The sequence below is a fragment of the Nicotiana sylvestris genome, chromosome 10 (genome assembly GCF_000393655.2).
Source record: "Nicotiana sylvestris chromosome 10, ASM39365v2, whole genome shotgun sequence".
Taxonomy (NCBI): domain Eukaryota; kingdom Viridiplantae; phylum Streptophyta; class Magnoliopsida; order Solanales; family Solanaceae; genus Nicotiana; species Nicotiana sylvestris.
The window spans coordinates 31,550,001-31,562,825 of NC_091066.1; the positions used below are offsets into that span (position 1 = coordinate 31,550,001).

The 12,825-nt window shown below is 35.8% G+C and overlaps 1 protein-coding gene across 4 annotated transcripts; it reads right to left on the reverse strand.

Moving 5' to 3' along the window:
• Positions 1–8,571: 8,571 nt before the first annotated feature.
• LOC104217587 (ribosome-interacting GTPase 1-like) lies at positions 8,572–10,900 on the reverse strand. 4 transcript variants are annotated; one of them, XM_070160606.1, is made up of 5 exons: positions 10,623–10,900; positions 10,160–10,240; positions 9,846–9,959; positions 9,541–9,715; positions 8,572–8,909 (listed from the first exon to the last, which is right to left on the reverse strand). In XM_070160606.1, the coding sequence occupies exons 2-5, from the start codon at positions 10,172–10,174 to the stop codon at positions 8,833–8,835; spliced, it is 381 nt and encodes a 126-aa protein (XP_070016707.1). In that variant the 5' UTR covers positions 10,175–10,240; positions 10,623–10,900; the 3' UTR covers positions 8,572–8,832. The 4 variants fall into 4 exon arrangements, with proteins under 4 accessions (XP_070016707.1, XP_070016708.1, XP_070016705.1 ...); XM_070160607.1 differs by having other exon boundaries at positions 9,846–9,945; positions 10,160–10,255; XM_070160604.1 differs by having other exon boundaries at positions 10,160–10,255.
• Between the last annotated feature and the right edge of the window lie 1,925 nt (positions 10,901–12,825).

The window sequence follows — 12,825 nt, forward strand, 5'->3', positions numbered from 1 at the left end:
ATTTCCATTTTTTAATCCGATAATGGTTAAGAGCCAACAATTAGATAACAACAGAATTGAATAAGCGGAAGACTGCATTGTAGAGATTTAATAATACTGCTAATACCAAACCATAACAAATCTACCCAAGACTGGTGTCACAACTTCACAGACTGTCTAGGAGTACTACAAATAAAGGTCTGAAAGAAATAAATACAATACTGTCTCTGGAAATACATGAAAGAAACAGGAATAGTAGATAGAAGGAGACGCGCCAAGGCCTGCGGACGCCTGCAGGACTACCTCGGATCGCCTGATGAACAAGAAAACAGCAATCTCACTGCGGTCCGAAGTCTACAACACTGGGATCTGCACAAAAGAGTGCAGAGTGTAGTATCAGCACAACCGACCTCATGTGCTGGTAAGTGCCTAGCCTAACCTCGACGAAGTAGTGACGAGGCTAGGACCAGACTACCAAATAAACCTGTGCAATATAGCATACAAAAATAATAGGAAGCAAATAACAATGATGACAACAATGACCAACCAGTGATGTAAATAGCAGACCACAAGAACACCATAAATGTTTCTCAACAAATAATAGATACAAGTGCAATCAATTCATCAAGTCCTTCAAATATAAATCTTTCGCCTATAAATCCTTCAAGTAATAATCTCCAAGATAATATGCTTTTCAATGAATATATATCGAATATATTTCCTTTAAATAAAATATCTTTCAAATAAGCATCTTTCGAATATAATTCTTTCGAGTAAATGTCACCTTGTGACGCCTCATTCACTTAACATAAAGTAGAGTACAACTTCCAACCCAATTAGGAAATCAACAAGAAAATATGAAGTTATTTTTAGAAATCATTTGATAAAGAAGATACCCTTTTCAATTAAAGTACAATATCGAATGAATCCTTCACCTTTAATACGAGAAATCAATAAATCAAAATATAGTAGAAATTCCTTTTTTTTTGTAAAGTACAACCTCAAACGGTTTAAGGAAAATTTAGTTGAGAAATAAATTGAGTTAAAAAAAAAATGTAACAATTGTTGAAATTTAGAGTATTGAACATATATAAAAAAAGTAAAAATAGAATATCAAGAGAATTATAAAGGAATCAAAATCCAATCACTAACGAGAATAAGGGAAACAAAAGCATATTTCACTTTCTTTTCACATTTTGTTGCAGGCGTGCAACCCGATCCCATTTCATGTATCTCGTGGCAGGCGTGCCACCCTCTCCCATTTCATGTATCTCGTGGTAGGCGTACCACCCGCTCCCATTTCATTATATCTTGTGGTAGGCGTACCACCCGCTCCCATTTTATTATATCTTGTGGTAGGCGTACCACCCGCTCCCATTTCATTATATCTTGTGGTAGACATACCACCCGCTCCCATTTCATTATATATCTTGTGGTAGGCGTACCACCCGCTCCCAGTTACAAGCCAACAATAATCACAAGGAATCCCGGCAAGGGAACAAGGGCAATATAACAACTTTCCATCAAGGGAACAATAATATTTCAACAACATCCCGGCAAGGGAACAATACTATCAAAACAAACATCCTGGCAAGGCAACAATGATATCAAACAAATATCCTGGCACAAGACTCACGGACATGCTTGACACCAACGTTTAGATACTCGTCACCATGCCTGTACGTCGTACTCTACAATTAACATGTAGCAATTAAGACACAACTCCTAATCCCTCAAACTAAGGTTAGACCAAACATTTACCTCGCTTTGCAACCAATTCAAAATTCCAACAAGCCTTTGCCTCACGAATTCGTTCGAAGCTTCAAATCTGGTCATAATAATTCAATATACTCAATATAAATCGTACGAATTAATTCCATATGAAAATACTAATTTTCCAACAAAATCCGAAATTTAACTCAAAATCGCTCGTGGGGCCCACGTCTCAAATTCCGACGAAACTTACAAAATCCGATAATCCATTCAACCACGAGTTCACCCATATAAATTTTATCAAATTCCGATAACAACTCGACCTCCAACTCTAAAATTTTCATTTTTGGAAGATTTTGCAAAAATCTTGATTTCTTCCATTTAAATCTGAATTAAACGATGAAAATAACCATGAATTTATGTAATATAAACACTTTCGAGTATAGGACACTTACTTGAGTTGAAATCGTGAAGAACACCTCAAAATCGCCCAAAATCCGAGTTTGAAACTCAAAAAAATGAAAAACAAAAAACGTGTTGTTCGTCCTTTAACTGCCCAGAATTTTCGGGGGCACTATTCATGCGTTTTTATTGTTCACGGGATACTGTTCACGGGGTACTGTAAACTGGGTACTGTTTATTGGTACTGTTTGCGGGGTACTATTTCTGCAAATTTTCTGCTAGTTTCCCAAGTCCGAAATTACTCCGAAACACTCCCGAGCCCTCGGGGCTCCTAACCAAACACATGTACTAACTCAACAATATCCTACAAACTTAACCGTGCGATAAAATCGCCAAACTAACATCATATACCATGAATTAAGCTTTAAAATCCAAGAATTCTTTCAAATTTCTTAAAACATCAAATTTTCCATTTTGAGTCCGAAACACGTCAAACGACGTCCGTTTTCAACCAAACTTTACAGAAAGTGCTTAAACCATATATAAAACCTGTACTGAACACCGGAACCAAAATACAGGCCCGATACCATCACTTTCTACTCAAATTTCATTTCCATTTTCCTTAAATATTTTTAGAAAACAATTTTACTCAAAAATTTATTTCTCGGGCCTGAGACCTCGGAATTCGATTCCGGGCATACGCCCAAGTCCCATATTTTCCCACGGACCTCTTATGACCATCGAATCTTAAATCCGGGTTCGTTTGCTCAAAATATTGATCGAAGTCAACTCAGTTGAGTTTTAAAGCTCTAATTCATAATTTAATCCACTTTTCATACAAAAACCTTCCAGAAATTATACGGACTGCACACGCAAGTTGAGAAATTATTGATAGCTCTTTTCAAGTTCTTAAAACACCGAGATAATTATTTAATTTAAAGAAGACATTTTGGGTCATCACAAAAGGGACCTCTAAAACAAACGTTCGTCCTCGAACGTATTAAGAATTATTCTCAAGTTATCAAATTGATGATTTTACTTTTACACAATTATTCGCGGTTGATCCCACACTATCGCATTCGACATAAGTCCGACAACACCATTTCAATTGAGATCATTTTCTTTATCCATATTCGTAAACTTCAAGACCAAATTTCTTACACTCCAATCATTTCTAGAAAGGTCCGATTTTTACGTCAACATACGATATTAGTTCCGACTGGCTATAGCAACTCGTGCCTACGCACCCATCAAATACGGGGTATTACATTCTCCCCCACTTAGGGTCATTCGTCCTTAAATGAGAAGTAGAGTCCCTCTTCAAACACATAATGTAACTTATCTCTTTTTTTGCACATCTCAATATCCCAAATCTTTCTAACTCCCAATTTTTTCAGAAATTTCGGCAGAGTTTTCCCTGTAATTGGGCCTATCCACCTGTCAGAGTAACACCAAAACAACTCCTAACAATATGTCCACAACCCAACAACGCAACACAAAGTATATATCAATAACACTAATCTCCGCATTACAAGCACGACATTATCACAATGATATCTTGACATAAAACGCACCATATGTATGACCATACCACATCTCTGGTCTTAATGGTTGTTCATAATAGATTACAATATCTCCAATTAACCTCATGTTAACAAAATTTTGTTTCAAACCTCCAAATTACTAACAACAAGGCATGGGGATCTTATAATTACTTACCCGAAGTAACGAATCACAATTTAACACCACCTGGGCTCTCACCTTGTAGGCTAAAACTCAATAGTTACAATACAATTTTGGCAAATTATACACAGAAATATTCATACAAGAATTTTCAAATAAGCCTAATAGGCATGACTCCCTACAAGTGCTACAACACAAATTTTAATTTCACAAAAGGAGAATTTAAACACATAAAATTTTCACCACCAGGACCTCGTCCTTATATAACATCCACCGCAGCTTGTAGCTCGATTTAAATATTTCATATCATATAAAAATGTGAGGATCTCATCCTCAACTCTGAATCACAAGTATTTTGCACATTGTGCCAACTAAAATTTTCCATTTCCTTTCTTCCTTCTTTCAAATAATTTCGGTTAAACAAAATCACAACATACAATGATCCCTCTTACCGGTAGGGCATATAATTTACAATGGAAATCAATTATTTAGAAATTAAATCAAACTCATCGAATTAATTCACAAAAGTCACTTTTAGCCTCACAACTATTTTTAATGACCAACACATAATGATAGACATGGCTATCTCCATATAATCTCCCAGCAGAAGTATTCACATATGTAGGTTTAAGAATTATGAAGCTCACTCATAAGTGGAGCACAATAGGAGAACTTTCCTCGATACTCAAAACCGAATCAAGTTAAGGAAATTTTGAGTTTATAATAATTCGAGACCGTACTTATAATGATACCGTCTGGTGTAGCAACCTCAGCCATACCAAGGAAAACATATCAACGGACTGGGTTTCCACCTCTAGGAGTCTCACCTCCACCTCTAATATCCTGACCCCTACCTATGGTTGGTCATGTAAGTGGAGTAGTAACTGCAATGGGGCACGTAGCCTGAGTGCTTTGATGAAATATGCCTCTTCCAAGTATAGGATAATTTTTCAAGATGTTCCTAATATCTCCATTTTCATAACAACCCATCCGCAGTTTGGCTGCTCATACTAGGTCTGTACCGGATAACTTAAATAACCATTGCAAGAAATTTCATGCCACTGGTACATTAAAATATGACTACCCCATGCGAGTGTTGTGATTAACTTAAACACTACGAGTATACTGAATATGTTTTCATGACCCCGTTGATACTGAAATGTAGAATTATTAAGGACGCGGGAATATCTCAAGTCTCATCATCATCCCATTCAAATCTCAGCTCTTGATCATATACAAGTTTTGGAAAACCTTTCAATACCACATAAATACATCTCAGGCCAAAATCGGTATAACACACGACCCTGCAATTTGATCATAGATAGTGGACTCCCCTCACTTGGCACGAAGCCATATGTCACAACATCCGATAATCTACAATATTTGACCTTCACAACTCAAATAAATCAACCAGACGTCAAGGTACGTTGAACCCCAACATGATTCATTAGGTGGTCTTTTGATACGTCTACTTCTTCCGGCGGAACCACAACTGGTCTAGTAAATACATTATCTTTCCACTACCTCTACTTGTCATCTCCAACACAGCAAAATCAACCCCATCGCTTTCGACTATCTTCACGTTCTGCAATACTTCATAGCAGCGGTCAAGAAAATCCCGCGGGTCCTCAAAAGATGCACCGCTGAAAGTGGTAGCGAAGAGCTTGGTGAGACCTATCCAGCCTCCGCAAAGTCTCCGAAGACGTAATTGATCTATCACCGGTCTGTGACATTGTTTGGCTGAAAAAGAGGCATGTGACCTCGCCATTTGTGAAAGGACAAGAGTAGAGGTTTCAATTTAGCAATGAGATAACAAAATTGCACGACAGAGAAGAATGGGAGTGAAACTTTTCCTAACTCTGTAGCCTCTAGGGGATAAATACAAAAGTCTCTGTACCGATCCCTCAGACTCTACTAAGTTTGTCTGTGAATTGTGAGACCTATGTAACCTAGAGCTCTGATACCAACTTGTCACGACCCGAATTTCCCACCCCCGGAAGTTGTGATGGTGCCTACTAGTAAAAGCTACGCAAGCCAACCAACTGAACTATCTACCTTATTTCCATTTTTTAATCCGATAACGGTTAAGAGCCAACAATTAGATAACAACAGAATTGAATAAGCGGAAGACTGCATTGTAGAGATTTAATAATACTGCTAATACCAAACCATAACAAATCTACCCAAGACTGGTGTCACAACTTCACAGACTGTCTAAGAGTACTACAAATAAAGGTCTGAAAGAAATAAATACAATACTGTCTCTGGAAATACATGAAAGAAACAAGAATAGTAGATAGAAGGAGACGCGCCAAGGCCTGCGGACGCCTGCAGGACTACCTCGGATCGCGTGATGAACAAGAAAACAACAATCTCACTGCGGTTCGAAGTCTACAACACTGGGATCTGCACAAAAGAGTGTAGAGTGTAGTATCAGCACAACCGACCCCATGTGCTGGTAAGTGCCTAGCCTAACCTCGACGATACTGTTCACGGGGTACTGTACACTGGGTACTGTTCATTGGTACTGTTCATTGGTACTATTCACGGGGTACTATTTCTGCAAATTTTCTGCTAGTTTCCCAATTCCGAAATCACTCCGAGACACCTCCGAAACACTCCCGAGCCCTCGGGGCTCCTAACCAAACACATGTACTAACTCAACAACATCCTACAAACTTAACCGTGCGATCAAATCGCCAAACTAACATCATATACCACGAATTAAGCTTTAAAATCCAAGAATTCTTTCAAATTTCATAAATCATCAAATTTTCCATTTTGAGTCCGAAACACGTCAAACGACGTCCGTTTTCAACCAAACTTTACAGAAAGTGCTTAAACCATATATAAAACCTCTACCGGACACCGGATCCAAAATATGGGCCCGATACCATCACTTTCTAATCAAATTTCATTTCCATTTTCGTTAAATATTTTTAGAAAACAATTTTACTCAAAAAATCATTTCTCGGGCCTGAGACCTCGGAATTCAATTCCGGGTATACGCCCAAGTCCCATATTTTCCTACGGACCTCCTAGGACCGTCAAATCTTGGATCCGGGTTCGTTTGCTCAAAATATTGACCGAAGTCAACTCAGTTGAGTTTTAAAGTTCTAATTCATAATTTAATCTATTCTTCATACAAAAACCTTCCAGAAATTATACGGACTGCGCACGCAAGTTGAGAAATTATTGATAGCTCTTTTCAAGTTCTTAAAACACCGAGATAATTATTTAATTTAAAGATGACATTTTGGGTCATCACAAAAGGGACCAACTTAATATCGACCAGCCCATTTTGGTCGCTATTTGGTCTCTTTTTGGCCAATAAGTTGGTCGCTTTTTGTGGTCGCTTTTTTTTGGATTTCTAGTAGTGAATCTCTCCTTTGTAAGAGGTTGAGTCCATTATTCTTTTCATTTCAACTTCACTTATACTAATCCAACCGCATATGTCTCTTTCCTAATATTCTTTAGGATTTTTTTCCCCTTAAAATTCGAGGTGTGCTACCATTTTAAAAAGATTTAAAAGAACCGAAGTAATGTCTATAGGATTGACTATCAATTCGAGAGGACTTGAAGCTACATCTGTTTTCCATCCAAGAGTTCTTATATATTTTCAAGCAAGGCCTTAATATTTTAAATGAAGCCAATGTAGATAGATACAACACTTGCAAGGAGTCTCATTAAAATTAAGATCTATAGGCCTAGCAGAATACTGAGCGCATTAGCTACAGAGCTGGATGGGTCGATACACACAATATCTAGTATTCGCCGTTTTCGGTCATGATTACTGGGGTGTCGACAAGGCTTTTATATCTAATTAAATTCAGTATTCATACAAAGACTACAAAGAAAAAAAGAAAGTGTGCCCTTCATTGGAAGAGAGCGATCTCTGAGATCCAAAAGAAAATATAAATGAGTTGGAGATGCACCTGTTAGGGGGATTTGCATCTATACCCAGTTTTTGGGTCACCTCTTAACTTATACCTATTTTGCAAAAAAATTGCAAGCGTACCCATTTTTCGGGTAACTTCAGACATACGGGCCTGAAGTAGCAAAGGTAAACGCAAACTTCAGTTCATAGTACAATGGTAAACTTCAATTCAATAAAACTACATCATGTTTTGGCTTAAGTTTTTGTTTTGTAATTGCTGAACTTTAGCATTCTAGGAGCTGAAGTTTGTTTAGTATTTGCTAAACTTCAGCATTCTAGGAATTGAAGTTTTTGTTTATATTTGCTGAATTTCAGCTCAATTATTTTGTAATTGAAAATAAAAACATGTGTACTGTGATATAAATTTATGAGTATCTTGTGCTAATTCATTGCCTAGGCAAAACATGCATCCACCTAACTAGAAACAAAGGAGACGAAGTGCAAAAACTATGCATCAGCAGTTTAACATGCAGCTAGAGCAGAAAATAATGAAAGAATCTGCATGTTTCTTGCTCTGTTCACAAAATGTCTTTTTCTATTGAAAGCTTGGAGGTGAGTGGCAGTTGACGGGAAAATCTTGAGGAGGAGAAGGAGAAGGAGAAAGAGGCCTGAAGTTGTTTAAAAAGTGGGTACAACTTAAAACTTTTTTAAAAAGTGGGTATAAGTTAAATAGGAGCGTCCTACCCATACAATTTTAACTGGTAAAAATTTATCTGGACTTGCTGCTTTTTCCAGCGGTCCACTTCTAAAGCCCAAATATATAAAATGGCAACATAAATCATGAGAATCGTACTCCTTAAAGCTTAATATGATAGTATTTGTTTCCACACTAACCCAGGAAAAAATGAGAAGAAACTTTTATGGGATGAAAATTCCGTCAGGCATCTACAATTTGAAACCATATCAGTTGTGGCAAAAACATGTTGCTAGTTGGAAGCTGACATCTAAAGTTCCAATAACAGATGGAAACTCTTAGCAGCACACCTGCATTTAGTTAGAGAAAAGGGACCTCAGTTTGATGTTTACAAATACTGAAATACATATGGACTCCTGGGTTGCCAATCAAGATATCTTTCTTCTCATGGAGAGTGTGGCATTGAAACTGCCTGCGGATGACATTATGACAAGACTTGGATATACAATGCCCTCAAGATCTGTCTTCGGATGGAAGGCATAAGTCCCAAATTTTTATACACTGCAAAGGGTAATATCATAATCAAGTAAAGAATACAAGGGTGAAAAGTATCTACACTCTTCAATGAGTAACGTCACACCATACAAATGAAGAAACAACGTAACCTCTAGCTATAGCTCATTACTTTCCTGCAATTTACCAAAAAAACAAAAATATTTGACGCCTCAATAATTAGCACATACATATATAAAAGCTTCACTGTCTGAGTAAACTAATTGGAATGCAATTTTGAACCGGCCTTTACCTCCTTCTTCCTTCTTCCGCACAACACAAACAAAATGTATTGAATGTCATAGCTCATAGGCATCAAGCGTGTCTCATAGAGCACACAGTGAGATGACACTCAAGGTAAGCTAAAAAGTTCAAGAAATCCCACTACAAGTTTTGCATATACTTTCTGACAAGTTCCTAATTTTAGCAGGAAAAGAAACTTGGTTGCTTGCTGATATATTGACAGAATATTCAAGGCACAAAGTGAATTATACAAGAAAAGAAAATAGCAAACATGCTGCCCTAAGAAATGTAAAATTGTTGTGTCTGAAAATCAAGATATGTGAAGTTTAGGAAACAACTGCTATGAAGCAAGAAGTGGCACGGCTGATATTAATATAGTACTTAATAGTTAGTATACGTTGAAAGCCTATAACCGAGCTACTTTTTTCTTGAAATCTGAACCACATCTTCATCCTGAAGCAGATGACTGAGGCCACAATGCTGAGGTCAGTGCCGTGCACTTGTGCCCCATCCTTAACAAGGCTCCTATGTATGTGATTACAGAAATCTTCTACAGTACAGCAACCTCTATCCTGAAATCATAAAAACTCATAATAAAGTAGGGAGACAAGAAAGAAGGGGGCCGAGGGAATCTGTTCAAAGAACTTTCTTTAACATAACAAACTGCCCCAACCAAAAGACCAGAAGTGACATAAGACATACAGCAGAAAGAACCACAGGCTCTTTGAAATCTGGTTGCTGGCCTTGAGGCTTCGTATAAGCTATGCAAAGACCCATCTCTTCCCACAGTTTAGCTAGTAGTCTGTCCAGATTCAGCTGTTTCAAGATCATTTATATAGACAAGGCAATGGATGAGAAGCGCTCTGAAAAGCATGTCAGCAAGCAAGGATAGTTTGAGTAGTTCCAACTCAAGCAACAGTGCATTCAATGTATCTAGGGATTCACATCCACCAGTCTCAAATTTCCGTTTATATATTCAAACAAAATGCAAAGGAAAATAAAGTAAAATTACTGACCCCCCCAGAGAACATATTCAAAATGAAGAAACCCAACTTGGAAGGATCTCTGTGATCCTGGAAAAGTAAGGCTCTTGCTATCTGGAGAAGGACAAGCTGCAAGAGAGATAAGACTTGTTAATAAAGCAAGGCCTTGGAAGTCATCTAGAATCACACAAAAAGAAAGGACTTCTCTGGGTTTTCCCAGAGAGCACAAATCTGCAACTTCATGTAATGTATTTATTGGACAAGCCCAAAAAATCCACATCCATAATGTTCAAATATGTTCTTCGTTTCAGAACCAATAAATATCAGTCCGCAGATGCAGAAAAAGTAGTAAATTTCAAATCTAGCACCTTGCTAACAAATAAGACTAGATCAACAAGCTTTCTACTCCATCAACAAACTTGCTATATCCATAGACCATAGATGTTATTTTTTTAATTACTCAAATAACTATTACACATTATGAAATATGAAATACCTTCAAGTTGCAGCTGATGACAATGTAATTTGGCTGTCGGGCTAATCAGTCCACATCATCAATACCTACAACATCTATCTTGTTGTAGACATATATACACTTCATGTATTTACGATTTCCTTCGATAACATCAATAAGGTCATCCACTGTAGCATCTTCACGAAATAAGACCTAACAAGGTGAGCAACAACCAATGTAGAGGTTAAAGAGTTTTTGCACATACAAAAGAGGAAAAGGCAGATGTAAATTTTCAAACAGGAATCCATAAAATGTTAGTAGAATCAGCACTTTTGTTTGTGAGAAAATACAAGTTCCCACACTGTTTGAAAACTTATTAGGCTAACCGGGCAAGATACCTCAGCACTGTGTATCTTCTAATCATGAAGAATTTGATAGCAGGGCTTCTCATCAATATGTGTCAGTTGCAAAATGCTGTTGAAAGAAATTTCCCGATTACTCAAATGGTCACTCAACTATCCCAAATTATCTCCTAAAGTCATTTTACTTTTATTTGTAACAACAAAGTCACTGAACTATGCTTATTGCACTCAGAAGGTCGCTCAACTAGATTTTCCAAATTTTGGATTGCCAAATACCTATTTTACCCTCTAAATTATAAACATTTATCTTCTTTTTATTTTTTTAAAACTTTTTAATATTATAATTTTCCCTTTTTAATTTATATTATGGACTTACCTATAGAATAAATAAATATTATTTATAAATTAACAAAATAAAAAGTATTTAAGCATATATAATGCTGGAATAAAAAAATAATGAGCATAGTAAAAAAATTAATTAGAATAATTTGTTAGTAATAATAATTTTAGTATTAACAACAAAAATTCAAAAATTTAATTACACAATTCAGAATGAAAGAAAATAAAGGTTGTAAAATATATATATCTCATGCACGTAATATAAAAATAATTATTTAAACAAAGGTATTTTTATAATATACATTATATATTCTTGAAAATTATGCTCACAACTGAAATTCAGTCTCTTTGATGGTCCTAGATTAAAGTCTAGAGCTATGAACTAACCATCACAACTGGTGAAATTCAGAATCCCTATACTTCGGTATGACTTCGGGTGTATTTGCTTATTTCCTATTAAGTCTAACTGGATTTTGTGTTAAAATACACAACAATAGAAATGTATTTTAGTGCTAACTTCTGAAGTAAGCATTATGAGGCTACTACAACTTGTCTTTCATGTATTGCGTTTTCTAAGATTAAATTAGAATCCATCTGTGTCTCTAAGACAGGAATTTTATCATTACAGAATTTATACTCTAGGCGTTAATAGTGGGCATATGTTAGGCGTTAACAATAGGCGTTAATGTAATCTACTTTGGGATGTAATGCACGCAATATAGATTAATGCACGTAATATAAATTGAATTAGGCTGATAAACCGCCCGATAAGAGCTAAAACGATACCAATCCGCCCGATATTTTATCGGGTGGCTAGCGGATTAATACATTAAAAGCTGATAACCGATAAGCCAAACCGTTAAGAGTAAATAATCGCCCAATCCGCCCGATAAGCAGCCCTACGTGCATGAAATTTATATAATATAATTAAGCATAATTTTCAAGAATATATAATGTATATTATAAAAATACTTTTATTTAAATAGTTATTTTTATATTACGTGCATGAAATATATATTTTACAACCTTTATTTCTGTCATTCTGAATTGTGTAAATAAATTTTTGAATTTTTGTTGTTAATACTAAAATTATTATTGCGAACAAATTATTCTAATTAATTTTTTTACTATGCTCATTAGTTTGTTATTCCAGCATTATAGATGCTTAAATATTTTTTATTTTTTTAATTTATAAATAATATTAATTTATTTTATAGGTAAGTCCATAATATAAATTAAAAAGAAAAAACCATAATATTAAAAAGTTAAAAAAATAAAGAAGAAGATAAATATTTATAATTTGGAGGGTAAAATAAGTATTTGACAATCCAAAATTTGGAAAATCTAGTTGAGTGACCTTCTGAGTGCAATAGGTATAGTTCAATGACTTTATTGTTACAAACAAAAGAAAACTAACTTTAAGAAATAATTTGAGATAGTTGAGTGACCATTTGAGTAATTGACTCTCTTTTTCTCTTGAAGTACATCTGCAAACATTTGATAATGTAAGTTAAATCCAGAGTTCGAAGTAGTCAAATCTGAGG